Source organism: Oryctolagus cuniculus, chromosome 3 (assembly GCF_051225735.1).
Source record: "Oryctolagus cuniculus isolate XC-2025 breed Fujian yellow rabbit chromosome 3, ASM5122573v1, whole genome shotgun sequence".
Lineage (NCBI taxonomy): Eukaryota > Metazoa > Chordata > Mammalia > Lagomorpha > Leporidae > Oryctolagus > Oryctolagus cuniculus.
Genome location: NC_142869.1, coordinates 32,078,309 through 32,099,549, shown reverse-complemented (window position 1 = coordinate 32,099,549; position 21,241 = coordinate 32,078,309). Strand labels below are relative to the sequence as shown.

Here is a 21,241-nt window from a genome sequence, read left to right as displayed (position 1 = left end):
CCTCATCTAGTGGATTCCATCTCTTAACGCTAAATCCAATCTTCTATACCCACCCTTCATTGACTTTGTTTAAAATTGCACATCACCCCAAATTGGAAATGGGGCATTTTGACTGCTCAGTCCTTCAGTTTCTCAAGATGTCCCCAACTACCTGCTTCTCATCAGCTGTAAGACCCAGGCTTCTCTAAAGGCAATACAAGATCCTGGCACAGGTGAAGAACACTTAGTGGGAAATCGAATGAAGCCTGCAGGTCATGGCAATGTGCCAGCATTGACTTCTTAGTTGTAACAGATGTGCCATGATACCATGAAACGTTAACATTAGGGGCCAATGGGAAGGGCATTCAGGAAACAATTATCTTAGCAGATCTACTCTAAAATTAATAGTTTATCTTTAAAAACTCAGCATGGGCCCCCAAACCAGTTAGGGTTGCAATCTGTCTTTTTTTTTTTTTTTTTTAGCAAGAGCCTCAAATGATTCTTATGCTAACTCGAATTTGACAACCTGCGGATCTCATTCCCTTCCCTAAACAGCCGCTTCTTTGCTTTACTTAACCTGCCTAAAGCTGATTTAATCCTTTAACTCTTCCGAACACTAAGGTATAAATATTATTTTTCCCTTTTCAAAGATAAGAAAACTGAAATACTGAGAGGTTAAGTGTTCAGTCCATAAGTCGTAGAGCTGGCATTTGAATCCCAGGCTGGCTTCCAAACCTCCTCTTAAACCATTCTCCCTCTCAAGCTTGTTTCCATCCATGACAAACTGAGTCATTAAAAGCATTACCACCAATCACAGCATCATGAGCCCACCGAGCTCTGCAAACGTCTCAGTTCCACAGCTCCTCTGCTCCAGGTTGTAGCTGCTTTTTTCCCTGTTTCAACTCGGGAAGCAACAAGAAGGCATGGGGAAGATGTGTCAGCCCTAGGGTCTTGGACATGTAAGGTATGTCTGTCGGGATTCATCTCAACTACTGTGTATTTTAGGCTGCCTCTCCCAGCTGCCCTAACTGACGTTCATGGCACTCGTGTCGATGCTGGATTACAGACTCTCATTTTTCACTTCTTACTGGGTTTGTGCTGTCTCCCCCAAACAAGATTATTATTTGAGCGGAGCAGAGAAAGCAAGAGCTCCCATCTCCTGGTTCAATTCCCAAATGCCTGCCAGTAGCAGGGCTGGGCCAAGCCAAAGCCAGGAGCCCAGGTCTCAGTCCTGATCTTTCAAATGAGTGGCAGAGACCCAACTGCTTGGGCCCTCACCTACCGTCTCCAGGGGTATGCATTAGCAGGAAGCTGGAATTAAAACTGGAGCCAAGACTCAACCCCAGGCACGCATGGAATGCAGGTGTCCCAAGTGGTGTCTTCCCCACCAGGCCAAACTCCAACCCCTCAAACCACATTTTAAGTTCCTAATTACCCATGTTTCCCCACATTCCTATGCCTCAGAGCATTGTGGGAGATCCTTGCCAACAGGGGTGGTGTTTGGCAGAGTGGTGGCTAATCTGTCTTGCCAAAGCAGCAGTCCACAGAAGGCAGTGTGGCAATGGTACTGTCATCTCTGGCTTAGGCGTCTGTTCAGATCCTCAGGGAGGTGTTTTCCATTTACTTCCAATGTATTCTAAATCGATGTATTTCTTTTCCTCTGGGAACCCTGACTTCTATTAAGAGTTCAGTGCCAAGTGTGAATCCAACTGTTGAATGATGAGCAGTTTTGGGAATTCTGCAACCGGACACACACACCAGTGCCTCTTCAAGCGGGTCCCATACAGAGCACAGACGGAAGGCTGATGAAAGGGAATGCAGGCTCAGGCTCTTCTGGGAGTTCCTGCCCTCTCTTCAAGTGGTTATGAAACCATCGCAGGGTCGGTAGGAGAAGCCTAGGCATCTATCCACACACACACGTGTTTTAATTAGTTCTTCTGGTGATTGGAATTTGCTTGATTTTACTAATAATTTTGTCACATTTTAAGCACATCTGAGAGATCTATGAAATTAGAACCCATACATCTTTTGTTAGCAACTCTTGGGAAAGCAGCATATCACCATAAAAACATGAGAAAAAGACATCTACAACATCTTTTAATTTTCTTTATCATTGCTTTAATGCATTTTAAAATTTATCTACATCAATTGGGAACAAAGAAACAAAAATAGACATTTCTTTGTTTTTCATAAATAACTAATCTCCATATTTGATAAAAAATCTCAAACTGTTATCTTACCTTCCCACAAATATAATACATACAAAATTTTTCTGAAATAAGGTCAACAAATTAAGTGTCTTGAGACTAACATTACCACATCTGCTGTTCTACTGACTTCCAGGAACAAAACAAAAATAAACTTATCAAGATGCTCTGGGTTTCTTTTTGTTAGTGTTATGGACTCAGAATTATAATCATCTGCCAGGAACTTAAGGGTTCAAGTTGATTGTCTACAAATAAAGTATCACTGGCTCTGATTTGTGAGTTCTGAATTTGACGTGACAGTGACAATACTGCATAGGACAGGCACTATACATGTATGGAAATCATGAAAGGTATTGAATGCCCTGGACTCGAACTACTGACTCGGTATGTGCCTCATTTGGCTCAGTAATAAATTCACCTGCACCAAACCCGTATCAAAAGTCACTAAATCTCTCATATATATATATAATATATATATATTATGTATATACATACCCACAAAACATACATACTATACATATAGTTTGTAACAACATGAAGTGATATTGTCTCCAAATGACAGACTACAGACAGACATTATCCTAGCTGAAATAAATCCCGTAATTGTCACCAAGCTGCTAGAAGCCGTTGAAAGTTTGAGTCAGGTTAGTCACTTACATCCTGCCTACCCTTCACCCCTCTTTAATGTCATGGTCGATTTTTCCTTTCAGAGCCATCCTCCCCAGGCCAGGCATGTTCCTTCCCCGGATCACTTGATTGGACTGGGAAGACAAGAAAGGGCACGCAGAGGGAGCAGGCAATTCGCAGCCGCTGTACCTCGCACCTGCCTAGATTTGTGATGTTCTCTGTCCTGTCTGCCACATTCGGTGTTAGAAAGCAGTTATTCAAAGCTTTGTCCCTCTTACCCCCCTTGGTCTTTCTGTAGAGCACAAAAGTGAAAGAAGCTGCTGTAGCAGGGGTAGCAGTTCATTAAAATACACAACTAGGTTTCCTAGCTCTGGGGTTCCCATTCTGTACTGGAGAGTGCAGGTCACGGCTGCTGTTATTAAGGTTCGGTGTGGGATCCAGGAGGTTTTCTCCTGGCAGCCGGTGTCAGGATTAGTGCCGCCCTGGCCCAGGAGGGAACAGCCTAATGAATACCAACTTTGAAACAGTGCTGCCGGCACATTATTTAAGCTTGTACATGCACATAATTCTGCACAACACTTCCATGCTGGCCCTGGCCACTGACAGTGGTCATGCGAAATCATGACAAAGGTTTGCAAGGATAAACCAATAAGGCACCGAGAGGGGAGAAAAAAAAAAAAAAGATTTCCAACCAATGTGAGACACCTTCAAAGAGTGAAGACGGAAATAATATAAACAGTCTTCCTAAGATCTGGTCAACTGGAGTCACTGAGAACACCTAGTGTTCCTTTAGACAACCTTGCATCTAAACTCTCCTGCCCTTATCTTGGAAGCCAGACTTCAAGTTGAACTGTGAGGTGGATGGACAAGACCAAAGCAAGCCTTTGGTCTCCCCCACCCTGCAAGCCCAAATTGCTCAACCACCCCCAAGACCTTTCATTTTGTAACTGTTCTCAGGAGTACCATCTGTTTACAGAAAAATGCAAGCCAGGGGAAAATCCTTGTGCAGATGCTAACGGGGTGACCATCTGCAGGTGCAGCGTCTCCTCCCTGGCTGGGTTGGGGACGGCCAACATTAGGAGAGCAGGTGGGCTTCATCTTTGTTAGAGGGTGGCGGCAAAAAGGACAGCAGGGGTGACAGCACAGACACGAGGTGCCTCTGAAATTTGGTCTGAAGCTAGACCCCAAAAACTATTACCTGTATCTCTTCTCCTTGGCTATCTGACATTTTAAGCAAATTAGGTGTTCTCTTTAGATTTGGCAAGTGGCTAAAATGAAAAGGTAATTTAAAAAAAAAATGAATTAGATTGCCTTCATCCAGTTCATTCTACAACTTTCAGATAAACTATGCATCGTTTCTAGATCTCTCCATAAAGAAAAGGAAGGTGGGGGCACAACCCAAATTAGGGACAATGACTGGAGGGAGCAGGACAAGCTCTGTTTTCTGGGGCAACACAGCCACGTAGGGAAGAGGGCAAGGGGGTCAGGAAAGGTCCTCATCGGAAACATGGGAGAGGAACGGGCACTCAGGACCCATTTCCAGGTTCTCAGAAGAGGCTTTGGGCTGAGTAAGGCAACGAGATGTACACAAGGTTCTGTAACTGTGTACTGGATTTCACTGAATCCAATACAGCTTAATTTTGATTCAGAGAATGAGTTGTGTGAGAGTGGTGCACTTTTATAAAACTCTGCTACTAGGCTTCTCCCCGCCAGCAAAGTGTTGGAATTCTCTATGGGAACTTCGCATTTGCCTACTCAATAGAGACAACGTGACCTGGACTTAAATTTTACTGCTCCAACTTTGGTACAAACGAAGCTTGAAGGCCCAGGCTCCAGTTGTTTCCCTAGGAAGGCTTTCTCAATTTTAATGCCTTTGGCCATTTTAGCTTCATACATTCAGTGTCTACTCAGTCCTGGTCACTGGTATTTTGCTGGCCGATGCAGTCACCCTCTTCCCCAGAAATGGCCTCACACTCTTCATGAATGAATGGTTAAACAGATTAGGAAAGCAAACACAATTTTCCAATAGCAAAGAAACGTGTGTGTGTGTGTGTGTGTCTGTGTGTGTTCATCAGTATATAGGCTTTTATATAGGAGCGAAGGAATGGTTAAAAAGATTAGGAAAACAAACCAGATTCTGTAAGAGCAAAGAAGCTGTGTGTGTGTGTGTGTGTGTGTGTGTGTGTATGCTCATCAATATATAGCCTTTTTCAGAAGAGAAAAATATCTATGGGCTGTGTGTGTGTGTGTGACGAGGCGCCTTCCCCCTAGGATAGCACTACACTCTGCCCAGCTTTAAAAAGCATATGCAAGTATGTTATGAGTGTCCTTTGTTTTCAGAAACTGCGGAGAGCGCTGTCTGGCTTCCTTTGCAATATCTGGCCATAAACTAGTCCAAAGTCCACGAACACTTATTTTCCCTCGTCCTGGGCCAATGTTTGTTCACGGTAGCCAGCCCCCTCCCCCAGTTCAAGCACTTCATTCAAGGGTGGGTGTGGTTTCTAATCACAGCTCTCCAGGAGAGGAGGAATAAGAAAAGCAGAAAGACTGTTTAACATGATAAAGGAGGCGGGGTGGGGGGAGCAGATAAGGGAAGTGTTGGAAATTTACTTTAATTACTGGAAGTACACCCAATTTTAGCCCTTACACTCCAAACCAAGCCTCCCTTAGCAACTATCATTAAGTATTTTCAGAAGAGGGTACTGGGACTACTTTCACTTAAATCGAAACACAAGTTCCTTTTTGTTTTTGTTTAAGAACAGATCTGCTTAAGTCTATTAAGAACTACCCATTCTGGGGCACACAGTTCACCGGTTCGGCCAATCGCCAGCCTCCAGGTTCTGTTCCAAATATTTATACAGGACGCTCTCAGACTGACTCAGGACACTGACACTGAGCTGTTCACCAGTGCCGCAGCAGAGACCCGAGCTGGCTGGACAAAGCCAGTGAGGAAGGCCAAATCCCCAAGCGCTCCCTCACCCTGTCACTTTGGGCGGGGGTGGGGTGTTTGCTAAGCACATTACGCTCCCCTCCCTGATAGGACTTGGGGCTATCAGCAGGACCCAGCAAGCGCTCTCCTGAAAACCTCGCCTCGGAGGTTTGCAGCAGTGCAAGAGGCTAAACTGATGAAAAAGCACACCCGGCGGCAACTTTCCGAAAGTCACAGCACACCACACTTTCACTGTTCACATTGTTTTCAAAGACACACGTACAGGAAATAGATTTTCCCAACGTGGACCACACTGTTCAAAAAGAAACCTGAACCAAGTGGAACTTCGTTACAACGCCAGCCTTCGGACTGTAAAGACCCCAGAGCAAAGGTAGATGATGCTGTTGCCAAAATGCAACAAAGTTACACATGAAGAAAAACAAAAACACACATATAAATTAAAAAGAGGGCTCCCCCCAAGAAGGCAGCAAGAAACGCAAAGGCCAACGCACGCGAGCTGAGCCCCTCCAAGAAGAACCGGGCCAGGCACTCCCTCGAACCGGTGCCTTTCCCCGTCTCCACGTCGCCCCCAGGAGGGGGCATCAGCACCACGGAAGTAAACGGAAGTGACCTTGGCAAAGCTACCAAACAAAACCTCCCCCTCCCCTCCCGGCCTCCTACACGTGCGACAGGGACACCTGCTTGTGGTAGGCGGCGGCGGCGGGGCCCGGCGGCCCGGTCCTGCCGGTGAGCGCGGCGCTGGCCTCGGCGTAGTCCCCGGCGGCGGCCACGGCCCCGCCGCTCTTGTGGCCGCGCCGTGGGCGGCAGCAGCAGCGGCTGGTGAAGCGCCGCCACGACTCCAGCGTCTTGCCGGACCAGATCCAGACGCCCGACGTGATGCCCACCACGAGGCACATGAAGTACTTGAGCATGAGCACCCAGTACTCGGGCTTGGCGCGCGGCTGGCCGGCGTCGGGGCCCGGGCACGCGCAGGTGAGCGCCGCCTCCCAGCTCTCGCGGTAGTGCTGCTCGTACAGGTAGCAGGCCACCACGATGCTGGCGGGCACCGTGTAGAGCAGCGTGAAGATGCCGATGCGGATCATCAGCTTCTCCAGCTTGTCCGTCTTGGTGCCGCCCTGCTTGATGACGCTCCGGATGCGGAAGAGCGACACGAAGCCCGCCAGGAGGAAGAGGGTGCCCACCAGCAGGTAGAGCACCAGCGGGCCCAGCACGAAGCCCCGCAGCGAGTTCAGGTTCTGGTTGCCCACGTAGCAGATGCCAGCCACGGGGTCCCCGTCCACGGAGCTCAGTGCCAGCGCTGTGATGGACTTGACGCTGGGGATGAGCCACGCGGCCAGGTGGAAGTACTGCGCATAGCCCGCGATGGCCTCGTTGCCCCACTTCATGCCGGCCGCCAGGAACCAGGTGAGCGATAGGATGACCCACCAGATGGAGCTGGCCATGCCGAAGAAGTAGACCAGCAGGAAGACAACGGTGCACAGGGCGGGACCCGTGGTCTCGTAGTGAATGTGGCTGTGCTCGCGGCTGCAGGCCACACTGGCGTGGCCCACGACCAGGCGCACCAGGAAGCCGAGCGACACGCACAGATAGCAGGCCGACAAGAAGATGATGGGGCGCTCGGGGTAGCGGAAGCGCTCCATGTCGATGAGGAAGGTGGCCACGGTGGTGGAGGTGGAGATGAAGCACAGCACGGACCACAGGCCGATCCAGAAGGTGGCGAACGTGCGCTCGTCCGGGCTGAAAGACGGCTGGTAGCAGGGCACCGCGCAGTTGGGCACCTGGCCCGTGCGCACCTTGTTGTAGAGCGGGTGCGACTCCTTCAGGATGGGCACGAAGGGCTCGCGGCACTTGCACACCGACGGGCCGCCCGCCGCGCACTCGGCCCCGGCGGCTGGCGCCCCTGCGGGGCCTGCGGGCGTGGGCTTGGCCGGGAAGCGCCTCGGGGGCGCCGTGGTGGCTTCGCTGCGGTTGTAATCCATGCACAGGACCTCGGCGTCGCGGCCCAGCACGGGCAGGCGGTCGCAGCTCATGCGCTCGGGCCAGGCGAAGCCGTACTGGCGCATGAGCGGCGAGCAGCCGGCCTTGGCGCGCTCGCACACCGAGCGGCAGGGCGGCAGCGGCTTGTGGTAGTCCGGCAGGCAGATGGGCGTGTACATGGAGCACAGGAAGAAGCGCAGGTCCGGCGAGCAGTGGATCTCCACCAGCGGCCAGAACTGGTGCACCTCCAGGCCCGCCTCGTCCTGCGTGTCGTGGTTGAACTGGTTGGGCATGTGCGTCAGGTTATAGCCGATGCCGCGGCACATGGGCACCGTGATTTCCTGGCACACCGGGGCCTTGGAGGCGGCCGCCGCCCGGCCCGCCAGCTGCGCCAGGAGCAGCAGCAGCAGCGAGGGCGGCGCGGACGGGTCAGGCCGAGCCATCGCCCCCTCCCTCCCCTCGCCTCCCGCTGCCCGAGAGGGGCCAGCGCAGGCAGAGGAATCCGGGGCCGGCTCGTCCCTCTCCGCGTCCCTCGTGTGTCTCTCTCTGTGTGTGTACGCGCGCGCGCCGCCGGGGCTGGCAACCTGTTGGTTTCTTTTTCTCTTAGAGAAAGCCGTCCAAAGATAAACTGCTCCGGGAAGGCGCTGCCTCCGCGGGCAGCGCTCGGGGAGAGACGGTCAGGGCTCCGATTCCAGGCAAAGGACTCTTAAAAAAAAAAAAACAACAGATGGGGGAGACGAAAAATTGCAGCCAGCTCCCATTAGGCGTCAACAGTTCGGTCCCCGCAAGCGGTTGCAAAGCTCTTAAGTTAGCCAACCCCTCTCTCCCTTCCCTCCCTTCCACCTCCTGGAATCTAACTGCCGACTTCCCCGCACTCCCCTTCCTGGCTTGGCCCTCCGGGCTGGGCCCCGGGGTCAGAGTCCTCAGTCCCCAGGAAAAGGGCAAAGGAACCGGGAGAGGGGGTTGGCGCAGGCTCTCACCTCCGCAGATCCCGCTGGAGAGGGGCAGGCGGTCCCCAGCACTTGCTGCTCTCTCGGAAACGTGACTCGGAGCCGGGCCGGCGCCCGCAAAGTTTAGCGGCAGGCTGGGTACCCGTTGCGGCGGCACATGGCAGGAGGTGGGGGCGTCTCAGAGATGGGGGCGCCTCCCGAACACAGCCGGCGCAGCCCAGTCACTCGCCCTCTCCTCCTCTGGGGCCCCCCGCATGATCCGGGCGGAGCAGGGCAGCAGCAGGCAGTGCGTTGCACCGGGGGTCCGGGAGCCGGACGCAAGGCGGGCGCGCCCGGCAGCACCTGGGCGGGAGGAAGGGGCGGCGCGGCGACCGGGACCCCGCAGCCTCACGGCGCAGCGAGCAGCCTGCGCTGGCCGGGCCGGGACTGCATGGTGAGCGCCCGCCGCCGCCGCCGCGTCCCGCCCGCCGCTCGCCTCCTCCCCTGCAGGGGGCTCCGCGCTCCAGCGGACTCCCGGGGGCGGTGGCGGCGCTCTCGGGACGCGCCCGGCTCGGCTCCTCCCCCCTGCGTTCTCTCGCACCCTTTCGCCCACCTCCGGCGGGCACTGAACGGCGCGCGGAGGCGGCAGAGTCACGGCCGCAGGCGGACTGCCCTCTCCCGCCCCGCCAGGGTCACCTGCCTCTAATGCCCGCCGGGAGGCCCCGCCCCGGTCCCGGCCCCGCCCCCTCGGGCCCGGGCTCGGTTGGTGGGCCGCTCGGCCCGCGTCCCCGCCCACTGCCCCGCGGGCTCCGCCGCGTCCCCGGCGCCCGCCGGCCCCGCCCGGAGCGGGCCGCCCCGGAGCGCTGGCCAATCGCGGGCAAGGAGACGTCGGGGGCGGGGCGAATGCTAATCGGGCCGCCTTGAGAAGCCTGGCGGGAAAGCCTGGCCAGAAGTCCCTCGGGAGGTCTCTGCCTGCTCCCAGGGTCTGGCGATTCACTCTCCGGCCAAGTTGCTGGCTTATGAGCCTTTCCCTCCGGGGCTCCTAGCAGCCTCCTCTGCAGCTAAGCTCGGAGAGCCCAGCGCTCGTGGAGTCGTTCCTGGCCGTGGCACCTGTCTCCCCGCTGCGCTGTCTCGGGTACAGGTGAGAGAAGAGTGAACACTTACGGAGCACTTCCTGTGCACCCAGCAGCGCGTTAATCATTTACATCTCCATACGATATCTCTGACCTTTACAATTCCAAGAGGCAGGCACTCCTTGCAGGTGAAGGAACCCAGACTCAGAAACTTGACCGAGGCAACCGAACTGGTGATGGAGCCTCCAAGAAAGCCGCGAGCTGGAGAAACTTCACTGCGGTGTTCCCAGCGTCTGGCACACAGTAGGTGCCCACATGGCAGAACTGGGATTTGAACCCAGGTGGTTGGGCATCCACACTCTTGGCAGACACACACGCACGCACACACACTATCCCCATCTCCCAGACTTTGACCTCTACCTTCGCATTTAACATCTTACTGCGGAGACAAGGAACTGAACTTCCTCCTGCCTTGGAAGACTGGAGAGATGCTAGTCCTCGCCCAGTCGAGGTTTATCATCCGAGGCAGTTCCCAAGTCGCCCGCGGAGGGAAGCAGCCCCGACGCCAGGCTCCGGGAAGCCGCAGGGCTCCGGGCCCCCGGGGCTGCCCGGTGCGAAGCCGCGCAGTCGAGCGCCGCCTGTGGCCCGGGGCGCACGGAGCCGCTGGAGCCCCCCCCCCCCCCCCCCGAGGACGCCCGGCGGTGCTCCCCAGGCGGATCGACTTGCTCCAAGTTTTTAAAATGCTCTGAAACGCCTCTTTTCTGTGTGTTCTAATTAGGCAGGAAGACTGAGGGCTGTAGCATACTTGAAATTCATTCACACGCTTAGGAAGAGGGTTTAAATTGTTTTGTGCTCTCCCACCCCTACTCTCCCCGGGGGATAAAGGCCAACACAGGAGGGCCAGGAGACACTTGGAGGTCTCCTGAACGGACTCAGTGGTTGGAGGCTGGCCGTGGGGTATCGTGAATCCTCTGCTCCTGGGTCCCCTTTATTTATTTATTTTTACAGACTGGGGTTCCTAGTTGCAGAAAAGCCATGGGCTTCCTGCTCTTCAGCAAGGCTTTGTAGAAAGTAATTAAGAATACTGTGTATGAATCCCAGCCTCAAGGTTAAACAAGAGCAAATATGCTGCAGGGAACTGACAGCTGTAATATCTATATACATATGCACCTATACACACATACATATGTATATCGAAAAGGCACATTGCCTCTTTTTTTCCTTGGAATTCTTCAGGTGCTCCTGTTTTAATCTGCCTTTTGGAATACTTGGCACTCTGGGCGAGGGAACATCCCAGGGCCGAGTGTGGTGGGAATGGAAAAGCAACGGAACAGCAGTCCAGAAGAGAGGAGAAGCCTCAGTGGAAAGTATGCACAGGCTGCGAACATGCCAAGGGAGGCCTGTCTCATTCTGAGCCCTTTATGCAACGTGTGTATTATTGGGGATGGACAAGTGTTGGCTAATAATAAAAATTATTTGAAGTTGGAGAATGTTAATCACTCACATTGGAATTTGGTCAGAATACTTCTGTTATTTCGCTTGGTTGTGACTCAAACATCATGGGCTGGTTTGTGAACCTTCTGTCTGCTTAATAAGGAGCAAAAATCTCATTTTTCCTTGGAGATCCCTAATAGCAATAACAGCAGAGAAGCTTCTCAAAAGAGACTTATTTTGAATTGCACAGCTTTTTTGCATCACTTTAATGTCCGTTTTTTCCTCCCATATATTACTTCAGTTGAAAGGAGGTTTAAGTATGCTGTTTAACTTGTTTCAGTCAGGGTGCTAAATAATTCATGTATGTTACCTCATTTAACCCTCCCAACCATCAGATGTAGAAGCTGGCACCACAATGACTTGCTTGAAGTTATTTATTTAGTCCATGGAAAGGGTAGAAATCAAAATTCCCATGCATCGTGGCAACTGGGGTCAGTAACAACATATTATAATAGAAAATCTCTGAGTAGACTTTATTCTCACCACAAAATATGACAAGTATGTGAGGTCAATGCATATATTAACTAGCTCAATTTAGCCATTCTATGATGTATACATAAATCAAAACATCATGTTGTACATCATCAATATAGGTAATTTTTACTTGTTAATTTTAAAGATTGATTAATGGGCTGGCATTGTGGGGCAGCAGGTAAAGTTGCTGCCTGTGCCGGCATCCCATATGGGTGCCTGTTCAAGTTCCAGCTGCTCCACTTCTGATCCAGCTTCCTGCTGGTGTGCCTGGGAAGGCAGCAGAGGATGACCCAAGGGTTTGGGCCTCTGCAACCACGTGGGAGATCTGGATTGTCCAAAGTATATTTATAAGTGATGAAAATATAGAAGATAATGCTAAATATTCCAATTAATAAGTTACATTCCATAGTTTGTTTGTTTGTTTGTTTGTTTGTTTTTGCCAGGCAGAGTTAGACAGTGAGAGAGAGAGAAAGGTCTTCCTTCTGTTGGTTCACCCCCCAAATGGCTGCAACGGCCGGCACACTGTGACGATCCAAAGCCAGGAGCCAGGTGCTTCCTCCTGGTCTCCCATGCGGATGCAGGGCCCAAGCACTTGGGCCATCCTCCACTGCCTTCCTGGGCCACAGCAGAGAGCTGGACTGGAAGAGGAGCAACCAGGACAGAATCCAGTGCCCCGACCAGGATCAGAACCTGGGGTGCCGGTGCCGCAGGTGGAGGATTAGCCTAGTGAGCCACGGCTCTGGCCTCCATAAGTTTTGAAGCATTGGTTTTGGATTTTGTCATAAAGGATGAGTTACAGAACTTTCTTTCTTTCTTTCTTTCTTTTTCTTTTTCTTTTCTTTTCTTTTTTTAAGATTTATTTATTTGTTTGAAAGGCAGTTACAGAGAGGCAGAGGTAAAGGTAGAGAGAGAGGTCTTCATCCGCTGGTTCACTTTCCAAATGGCTGCAACAGCTGGAGCTGGACCGGTCCGAAGCCAGGCGTCAGGAGCTTCTTCCAGGCCTCCCACGAGGATGCAGGGGCCCAGGGACTTAGGTCATCTTTCACTGCTTTCCCAGGCCCTAGCAGAGAGTTGGATCATAAGTAGAGCAGCCGGGACTCAAACCAGCACCCATATGGGATGCTGGCATTGCAGATGGTGGCTTCACCCGCTACACCACAGCACCAGCCTCAGCATTTCTAATCTTACTAGAGTTATGGTATTTATACATGTGCTATTCTGTTGAGATATTTGAGAGTTCAATGCTATCTGAATAAATAAACAGGTAGTCTTTATATACTATTCAATGTCTTGATAATCAAGCCTGGAATGATATGCAAAACATAAGACAGTTCCAGTAAATCTTTATGAAATAAGTGAATGATTGACAACTCAGACTGATGTTTTCACCTTAGCAATTGGCAGTGAGTCCTCAAATGCAGCTTACCTAACGAACTGTACATCTCTGATGTCGGGCATACTCTGTGTGTCCACATTTTTCCTTTGTCCTTACTAGCTGTGTTCCCTGGAGCATGCACCTAAGAGCTCCAGGCCTTCCTCCATGTCGGTAATGTGGAGTGACAGTTATCGACCTCAGAGAGTTACGCAGTAAAGGATTTGGAACCATGTCTAACATCTGCTAAGTTTATATTGGTCCTAGCTCTTATTATTAGTTTCTTCTATGTTGTATTCTATTTTCCTGTTTTTCCAATTCTCTATATTTGTATATTGCTTCATATGTTTTGTATATTACTTTAAAAATGAAAAAAAAGTTGTGATTTTCAGATATACTTTATTTTTGAGAACACTTTTCGCTGTCTCTGACACTTAGATATCTATAAATTTAATGCCAAAGAGCAATCATTTCACTTGCCCAGGATCAAAGTGCACACATCTGACATCAGCAACCCCATGTGTGTAAACGTGCTGGCACAGGATGGAGACTCATGAGCTCACCTGATTCTCCCATAGCTATTCCCAGACCAGCTGCTTACTATCCTGGAACATCTTAACCCCACCCCCACCCCCAGTTATTTCAGTCACATCTAGATAAGAAATAAAGACACTTACCAGAGGAATAATACAATTAGCCATTTTTTCTAGGTTGATAATGAGAATGTCTTTTTACATTTACAAGTGGAATAATTCAACTACAATCTTTAGTCCTCTTCCTTCCTACATTATGATGGAGATTATAGGAAACTCAAAGATGCTTTCTGCTTCTTCTTCCACTTGTCATGGAAGGACTCATCTCTCCTACAGGGATCATGGGCTCTCGACTGCACGCTGCAATCATCTGGTAAGCTCTAAGAAAGAAAGCGGGGTTGTTGTTGTAGCCTAGCAAGTCAATCCATAGCCTGCGATGCCAGTGTCCCATATGGACACTGGTTGGAGTCCCAGCTGCTCCACTTCTGACCCATCTTCTTGCTCATGTGCCCAGCAAGCAGCTAAACTGACCCAAATACTTGGGCCCCTGCACCCACGTGGGACACTCGATGAAGCCCTTGGCTCCTGGCTGTGGCCTGGCCTGGCCGCAGCCACTGCAGCCATTTGGGGAGTGAACCAGCAGATGTAACTCTGTACCTTTCTGTAACCCTGCTTTCAAACAAGTAAGTTAACCTCAAAGGAAGAAATAAAGGGGCAGGCATGGGCTCTACTGAATCGGAATCTCTGGTCAAGGGACCCAGACATTGTTTTTAACCTGCGCCTCTCCTCCACGGTGAGTAGTTCCCAGCGCGGGTCACGAGTCATTGACAGAGGTGGTTTTAGCATTTGCTCAGTACAGCCCCAAACCTGGGCCTGCCTGGCTCTTTGGCAGAGATGATGAATCACATCTGTGTGTAAAATGAGACCTCAGGAGAAGGCAGCAGGAGGTGCATTCTGGGCTAATGACTTTTGAGTTTGTTTAGGCTGAAGGAAAAATTATGGAGATCAACAGAACTGTGATAAAATGTGTTAATTACCGTGTTCATAATATCAGCCACTAACAAGTGCTGAGCACTTCCTGTATGCATGCACTGTGCTAAGCATTTTATTTTATTTTTTTTTTTTTGACAGGCAGAGTGGACAGTGAGAGAGAGACAGAGAGAAAGGTCTTCCTTTGCCGTTGGTTCACCCTCCAATGGCCGCCGCGGCCGGTGTGCTGCAGCCGGCGCACCGCGATGATCCGATGGCAGGAGCCAGGTGCTTCTCCTGGTCTCCCATGGGGTGCAGGGCCCAAGCACTTGGGCCATCCTCCACTGCACTCCCTGGCCACAGCAGAGAGCTGGCCTGGAAGAGAGGCAACCGGGACAGAATCCGGCACCCCGACTAGGACTAGAACCTGGTGTGCCGGCGCCGCAAGGCGGAGGATTAGCCTAGGGAGCCATGGCGCCGGCCAATGTGCTAAGCATTTTACATACAGCTATTCCCCAAGAACCCTGTATGGTTGATATCATTATCTCATTTCATAGATGAAGAAACTTTGGTTCAGACAAGCTGAGTAAATTGCCAAATGCTGCAATCTCCCAGCTTAGGTTTTTCTTTTTTAAAAAAGATAAAACTTATTTATTTATTTGAAAGGCAGAATTACAGAGAGGCAGAGGAAGAAGGAGAGAGAGGTCTTCCATCCGCTGGTTCACTCCCCAGTTGGCTGCAATGGCTGGAGCTGCGCCAATCTGAAGCCAGGAGCTTCTTCCGGGTCTCCCATGTGAGTGCAGGGGCCCAAGGACTTAGGCCATCTTCTACTGCTTTCCCAGGCCATAGCAGAGAGCTGGATTGGAAGAGGGTAGCTGGGATTTGAACCAGTGCCCATATGGGATGCCAGCACTTCAGGTGGTGGCTTTACCTGCTACGCCACAGTGCTAGTTCCCAAGCTTAGGTTTTTCTAACTCCAAAGCCTAGGTCCCACCCCTTGCAGGCCTCACTGTAGACCTAATAGAAAATGTCATCAAATATGGGGTCCTAAGACCCATCAGATGTTAAATCTTGAAGTAAGCAACTGTTTTTGTTCTTGGCATCCCTCTCCTGGAAAGGAGGTTGAATCTTCAATTCTGGTGCGGTCTCCTGTGAGGAGGAGTTAAAGTGTGGTAAGACAGGGCTGTAGATTTATCTAGAATCTAGTATAAGTCTGTAGCCAACCTGTTCTTCCAGCTTTGCATACCAGGCATGAGGTAGAGTCCTTCTCAGTCTAGATTTCAGCACCTTCTGTTATCTTAGCCAAGGAAGCTTCAGTTCAATAAACATTCCCTTTCCACCTGTCTCGGCCCAAGCTTTTGGTGCCAGAGACACAAAAAAGGGAAGGCACGGACTGACAAAGCAGGGCATCATGGAAGCTCAAGAGCCACTTAGCTCATGGAAGGCTTGGGCTCGCCTTGGGTGGTCTGTGGGGTAGGGTTTGGTAGGAGAAACAGAAACCACTCCAGGTATGTCAAGCAGCAAAATCCTTACTGCTGAGAATCAAGCAGGGGCTCACACTGTTGCTGGAAGGGCAGGAGGGTAGAAGTCTTGGGGCTTCCCCTGGAGTCCTGAATTGAAGGGCCCTCCATAGTAGCTGTGATCCAGAAGCCGGGATGGTGGTGGTCCAAATGCTTTCACACCCCAGAGCTGACTGGACACTCAGAAGAGACACTGAGTCATCAGCATTAAATACCTTTTAACATAATCTCTCCAGCCTCAGTTAGCAGCAGCAACAGCAGCCAAGGGATGCGTCTGCTTTGCTCATCCTGGCAAATCTCATATGAGGGCATCTGGTTGACAGAACTTATTTCAGATCCATGCCATACCTGCAAGGGAGTCTGGAAAATATAGTTTTGACATTTCCAATCTCTCCAACCAAATTGTTATTGTTCTTGTCATTAAAGATTTATTTGTTTGAAAGGCAGAGTTACAAAGAGAGAGGGGGAGAGAGAGAGAGAGATGCACCATCTACTGGTTCACTCTTCAAATGGCCACAATCTCTGGGGCGGGGCCAGGTGGAAGCCAGGATCCAGGAGTTTCATCGGGGTCTCCCACGTGGGTGGCAGGGGCCCAGGTACTTGCGCCATCTTCCTCTGCTTAGCCGGGGCATTAGCAGGGAGCTGGACTGGAAGTGGAGCATCTGAGGCTCAAACCAGCACCCATATGAGATGTGAAGACGAAGGTGGCAGTTTAACCTGTTGGGCTACAACGTCCCTGCCCTCCACCAACTAAATTATTAGAAGAATATACTGCAAGTCAATAGTGTCAATCTGGCCGGCGCAGTGGCTCACTTGGCTAATCCTCCGCCTGCGGCGCCGGCACACCAGGTTCTAGTCCCGTCGGGGCACCGGATTCTGTTCCGGTTGCTCCTCTTCCAGTCCAGCTCTCTGCTGTGGCCCGGGAGTGCAGTGGAGGATGGCCCAAGTGCTTGGGTCCTGCACCCGCATGGGAGACCAGGAGAAGCACCTGGCTTCTGCCTTCGGATCATCGCGGTGCACCGCCTGCAGCGCACCGGCCGCAGCGGCCATTGGAGGGTGAACCAACGGCAAAGGAAGACCTTTCTCTCTGTCTCTCTCTCTCATTGTCCACTCTGCCTGTCAAAAAAAAAAAAAAGTGTCATTCCTTGGTATTTACTGCAGATGAAAAAAAGAAGTGAGGACATCCTAGACAGAGGAATCAGCCTAAGCAAATGGCACAAGGCCAGAAGAGCATGTTTCCAACGTCCGACAGCTGGGGATTAGGCTATGAAGGAGGAACAGAAGTATCTGAACTGAGCATTTTACCGGAATTACTTTCCTAGCCAGAGCTTTTTCTTTTTTCATGAACTGGAGTCATACTTACATCCTACCCGTAAGAGTCCTTCACTGAGCCAGTGCTTGATTTCTTCAGCGACTGCCTGGATTTGATGCCTGTGCAGAAGGACAAAGGAGATGAGCAAAAGGCACAAAGTGAACATGCTAAACAAGACTTATCCACAAGGAAAACAGAGCCTATCTCAGTCTGTTTTGTGTTGTTAGAATATCTGAGGAGTTGGCATAGTGGCACAGCAGTAAAACTGCCGCCTGCAATGCTGGCATTCCATATGAGCGCCAGATCACGTCCCAGCTGCTCCACTTCTGATCCAGCTCCTGCTAATGCCCTGGGAAAAGCAGTAGATTTGGCCCAAGTGTTTGAGCCCCTGAGCCCATGTGGGAGACCTGGCTAAAACTCCTGGCTCCTGGCTTCAGCCTGGCTTGGCCCTGGCAGTTGTGGTCATGTGGGGAGTGAACCAGTGGATGCAAGCTCTCTTCCTTTATCTCTCCCTCTCACTTTGTAACTCTGACTTTCAAATAAAATATTTTTTTAAATATCTGAGCCTGGTGATTTATAAAGAACAGAAATGTATTTTTCACAGTTCTGGAGGCTGAGAAGTCTGGGATCAAGGAGCCAGCACCAGGTGAGACCCTCCTATGGCAGAAACCAGAAGGCTACGGGGCCGGCGCCGTGGCTCACTTGGTTAATCCTCCGCCTAAGGCATTGGCATCCCATATGGGCACCAGGTTCTAGTCCCGGTTGCTCCTCTCCCAGTCCAGCTCTCTGCTGTGGCCCGGGAGGGCAGTGGAGGATGGCCCAAGTGCTTGGGCCTTGCACCCGCATGGGAGACCAGGAAAGGCACCTGGCTCCTGGTTTCGGATTGGCACAGCGCCGGCCGTAGTAGCCGTTTGTGGGGTGAACCAACGGAAGAAAGACCTTTCTCTCTGTCTCTCTCTCTCACTGTCTATAACTCTACCTGTCAAGTAAAAAAAAAAAAAAAAAGAAAAGAAAGAAAAGAAAAGAAAGCAGAAGGCTAAAGGGTTATAACACACTCAGCTCCATTCATCGGGATGCAGCCCCTGTGGCTGGATCACCTCTTAAAGGTCCCACCTCTTAATGTTGGTTCTATGGCAATTAAATTTCAACATAAGGGGTGGGCGCTAGCCTGGCAGTTAAGACACTAGTTGAGATACCTATGTCCCCTATTGGAATGCCCAGGTTTCATACTTGGCTTTGGTTCCTGAGCACAGCTTTCTACTAACGTGGGCCCTGGGAGACAGAAGCTGTTGGCTCAATACTTGGGTTGGGTTTCAGCACTCAGATAGGGAGACCCTGTTTTGAGTTCTGGGATCCTATCTTTGGCATGGCCCAGTTCTGGCTGTTGTGGACATTTGGGGAGTGAGCCAGCAGGAGGGAGCTGCCTGTTTGTCTATCTCTTTCTCTTTCTGCCTCTCAAATAAATAAATAAAATGTTTTAAAATTTTTAGCCTAAGTTTGGGGTGCAGTCACTCAATTCAGAGCCTTAACCTTCTTCAGCCTCAGTGTCGTAAATCCCAGAGATGCTCGAGTTGTCTCTCCTTTCTCCTTCCTGAAACTCAAGGGTTTTTGTTGTTGTTGTTGTTGCTTTATGTCTTTCTATACTTTTTAAATTTTATTTGAGAGGCAGAGAGAGAGAGATGAGACAAAGAATTTTCACCTGATGATTTATTTCCCAAATGCCTGCAATGGCCTGGGTCTGAGTCGAGGCCAAAGTCAGGAGTCAGGAACTCAAATAGGTCTCCCACATGGGTGGCAGGGACCCAGTCATTTGATCCATCACTGCTGCCTCTGAGGGGCTCACTGGTGGAAACTGGAGTCTGGCCAGAGGTATCAAACCAAGCACTCAAATGCTGGATGCAGGCATCTTTACCACTAGGCTAGACACTCTTCCCTTGTCTTTAGCTTTTATGCATCTGTCCTTCTCAGTACAGCGTGAGCCTCAGGGAAGGCTGGAGCTCCAGTCCAAGCCCCATGATGTAACTAACACGTGACTGGTGCTTTCTTCTTTGTCAGTATGGAGACTATACTTGTGCACGAGACCCAGTTCTGACCGATAACGGAGAGCACCGATGTGAGGTCCATCTGTCAAGGCGGGGGAGGTTTGGGTCAAAAGAACAGTATCTCTTCTACTGAGCATTGTTTTGTCTGCACGTGATGCCAACCTTTGTGGGGGCCACCACGCAACAATGCAAGAATTAAGCAATTCTTGAAAAATGATGGTACGGAGGTCGCTTGCCTCTAGACTTCTTGGCAGGGACATGATCTGTGGTTTATTTCTCAAAGCAGTGGAAGCAGTGCTTTCTGTCACTTGTGACCCAAAGCATCCTACCTACTCCATGCAGCCACACACTTGGAATGAGACCATGTCCACTTAAACTTGGCCAATGAAAGTCTCTGGAGGAGCTGTAAGGACAGAAAGTTATTCCTTCCTTTTACCAGAAAAACTACTATTCATCCTTCAAAAGCATTCAACACCCACTCAAATGTCATTTCTGTCAAGCTGAGTCAGTTTTTCCACCTGCACTTTGACAGTCCTTCACCCACCCCCCTGTTAACAACAATTTACTCACTCTTTCTTACTGAGCATGAGCACCTACTAAGTGCTTGGTACCCTTTTAGGCTCAGAGGCAACAGCAGGAAGCTAGTTAGAGGCAACAGAGATTCTGATCTAGTGGGAAGAAAGTGGATGAAAATTTTAAATGTAATGGCTCTTATGAAAGGGGAAAATCCTATGGCAGCATTGAAAAAGGAGGGAGTACACGTCTGGCCATTGAGTTTACTGTGCTTGGATTATCTGTGCCTGTATCAGTTTTCCTCAACTAGCTGGTGTGCTCTCACTGTCTCACATGCCCTGCCCCTTCCCTGTCACGTTGCATTTTCCAAGGATAGCTATGAAAACTTTTCCCATCCCACATGTTCTTCTGCAATGTGATCTTAACATTTCCCCATAGAGCAGGGAGGGAGGTGGGCTTGTGGTGGTGTTGACCAATAGAACCTGCTGGAAATGCTACTGTGGGAGTCCCAGGGACAGGTCACGGAAGGCCATGCTGCTTGCACCCGGTTCTCTTGGAACCCTGTTTGCCTGAACTGCTCCCTCCTGGGACACTGCCTCTTGGAACCCATGCTTAGTTCTCAGTTGTCAATCCCAGCTGAGCGAGACTTCAAGTCATCCAGGCCAGCTGTTTGACATGTGAGTAAAGAAACTTCCAGATGATTATAGCCCCCAGCTGTTCATGTCCTCCCAAGCACAGACAAGCCATCCCCACTATGCCCTCTCCAAGTTCTTGGCCTACAACATCCAGCGTGATAGCAAATGGCTGCCATTGTACACCACTAGTTTGAAGTGGCAGGAACTGGAATATCCCCTAATCTGCCTGGCTGTGAAATCCTCGATGATGACATGGGCACCTTTTCTTCCTTTACACCTGACCCAGTTGGTGACCAACTTATGCACTGAAGCTTGCTAACTTTCATCCACCTGACTTTCATCCTATTGAATCTCACTGTTGATGATATGCATGGGAAACGTCTAATCTTTTAAAACACAAATCTTCACCATTGATCTTAATATCCTGCTGCAGTGAGTTCCCCGGGTCAATTGTGTGTAGTGGGGGAAAAAAGTGCCTGCTTTTATCCATTTTAAACATGCTCCCTTTTCATCTCATCTTGTCCTCTTGTTCTTCCCCACGTAAAGCGATTTCCGTTTTGTGGGGACCTAGACACAGAGGACTGAGTTGAGGCAATCATCTTTCTTTGTGCTGGTCACCCAGGAGGCCTCAGGTG

At 50.5% G+C, this 21,241-nt stretch overlaps 1 protein-coding gene and 1 pseudogene across 1 annotated transcript; one reads left to right on the top strand and one right to left on the bottom strand.

The window, feature by feature from the left end:
* Positions 1 to 2,074: 2,074 nt before the first annotated feature.
* Positions 2,075 to 9,345, bottom strand: FZD5 (frizzled class receptor 5). Its single transcript, XM_002712605.6, has 2 exons — positions 8,721 to 9,345; positions 2,075 to 8,445 (listed from the first exon to the last, which is right to left on the bottom strand). Exon 2 carries the CDS (start codon positions 8,181 to 8,183, stop codon positions 6,420 to 6,422), a length of 1,764 nt encoding a protein of 587 aa, XP_002712651.1. The 5' UTR covers positions 8,184 to 8,445; positions 8,721 to 9,345; the 3' UTR covers positions 2,075 to 6,419.
* LOC149127302 (uncharacterized) lies at positions 8,945 to 9,721 on the top strand (annotated as a pseudogene).
* The last annotated feature ends 11,520 nt before the right edge of the window (positions 9,722 to 21,241 follow it).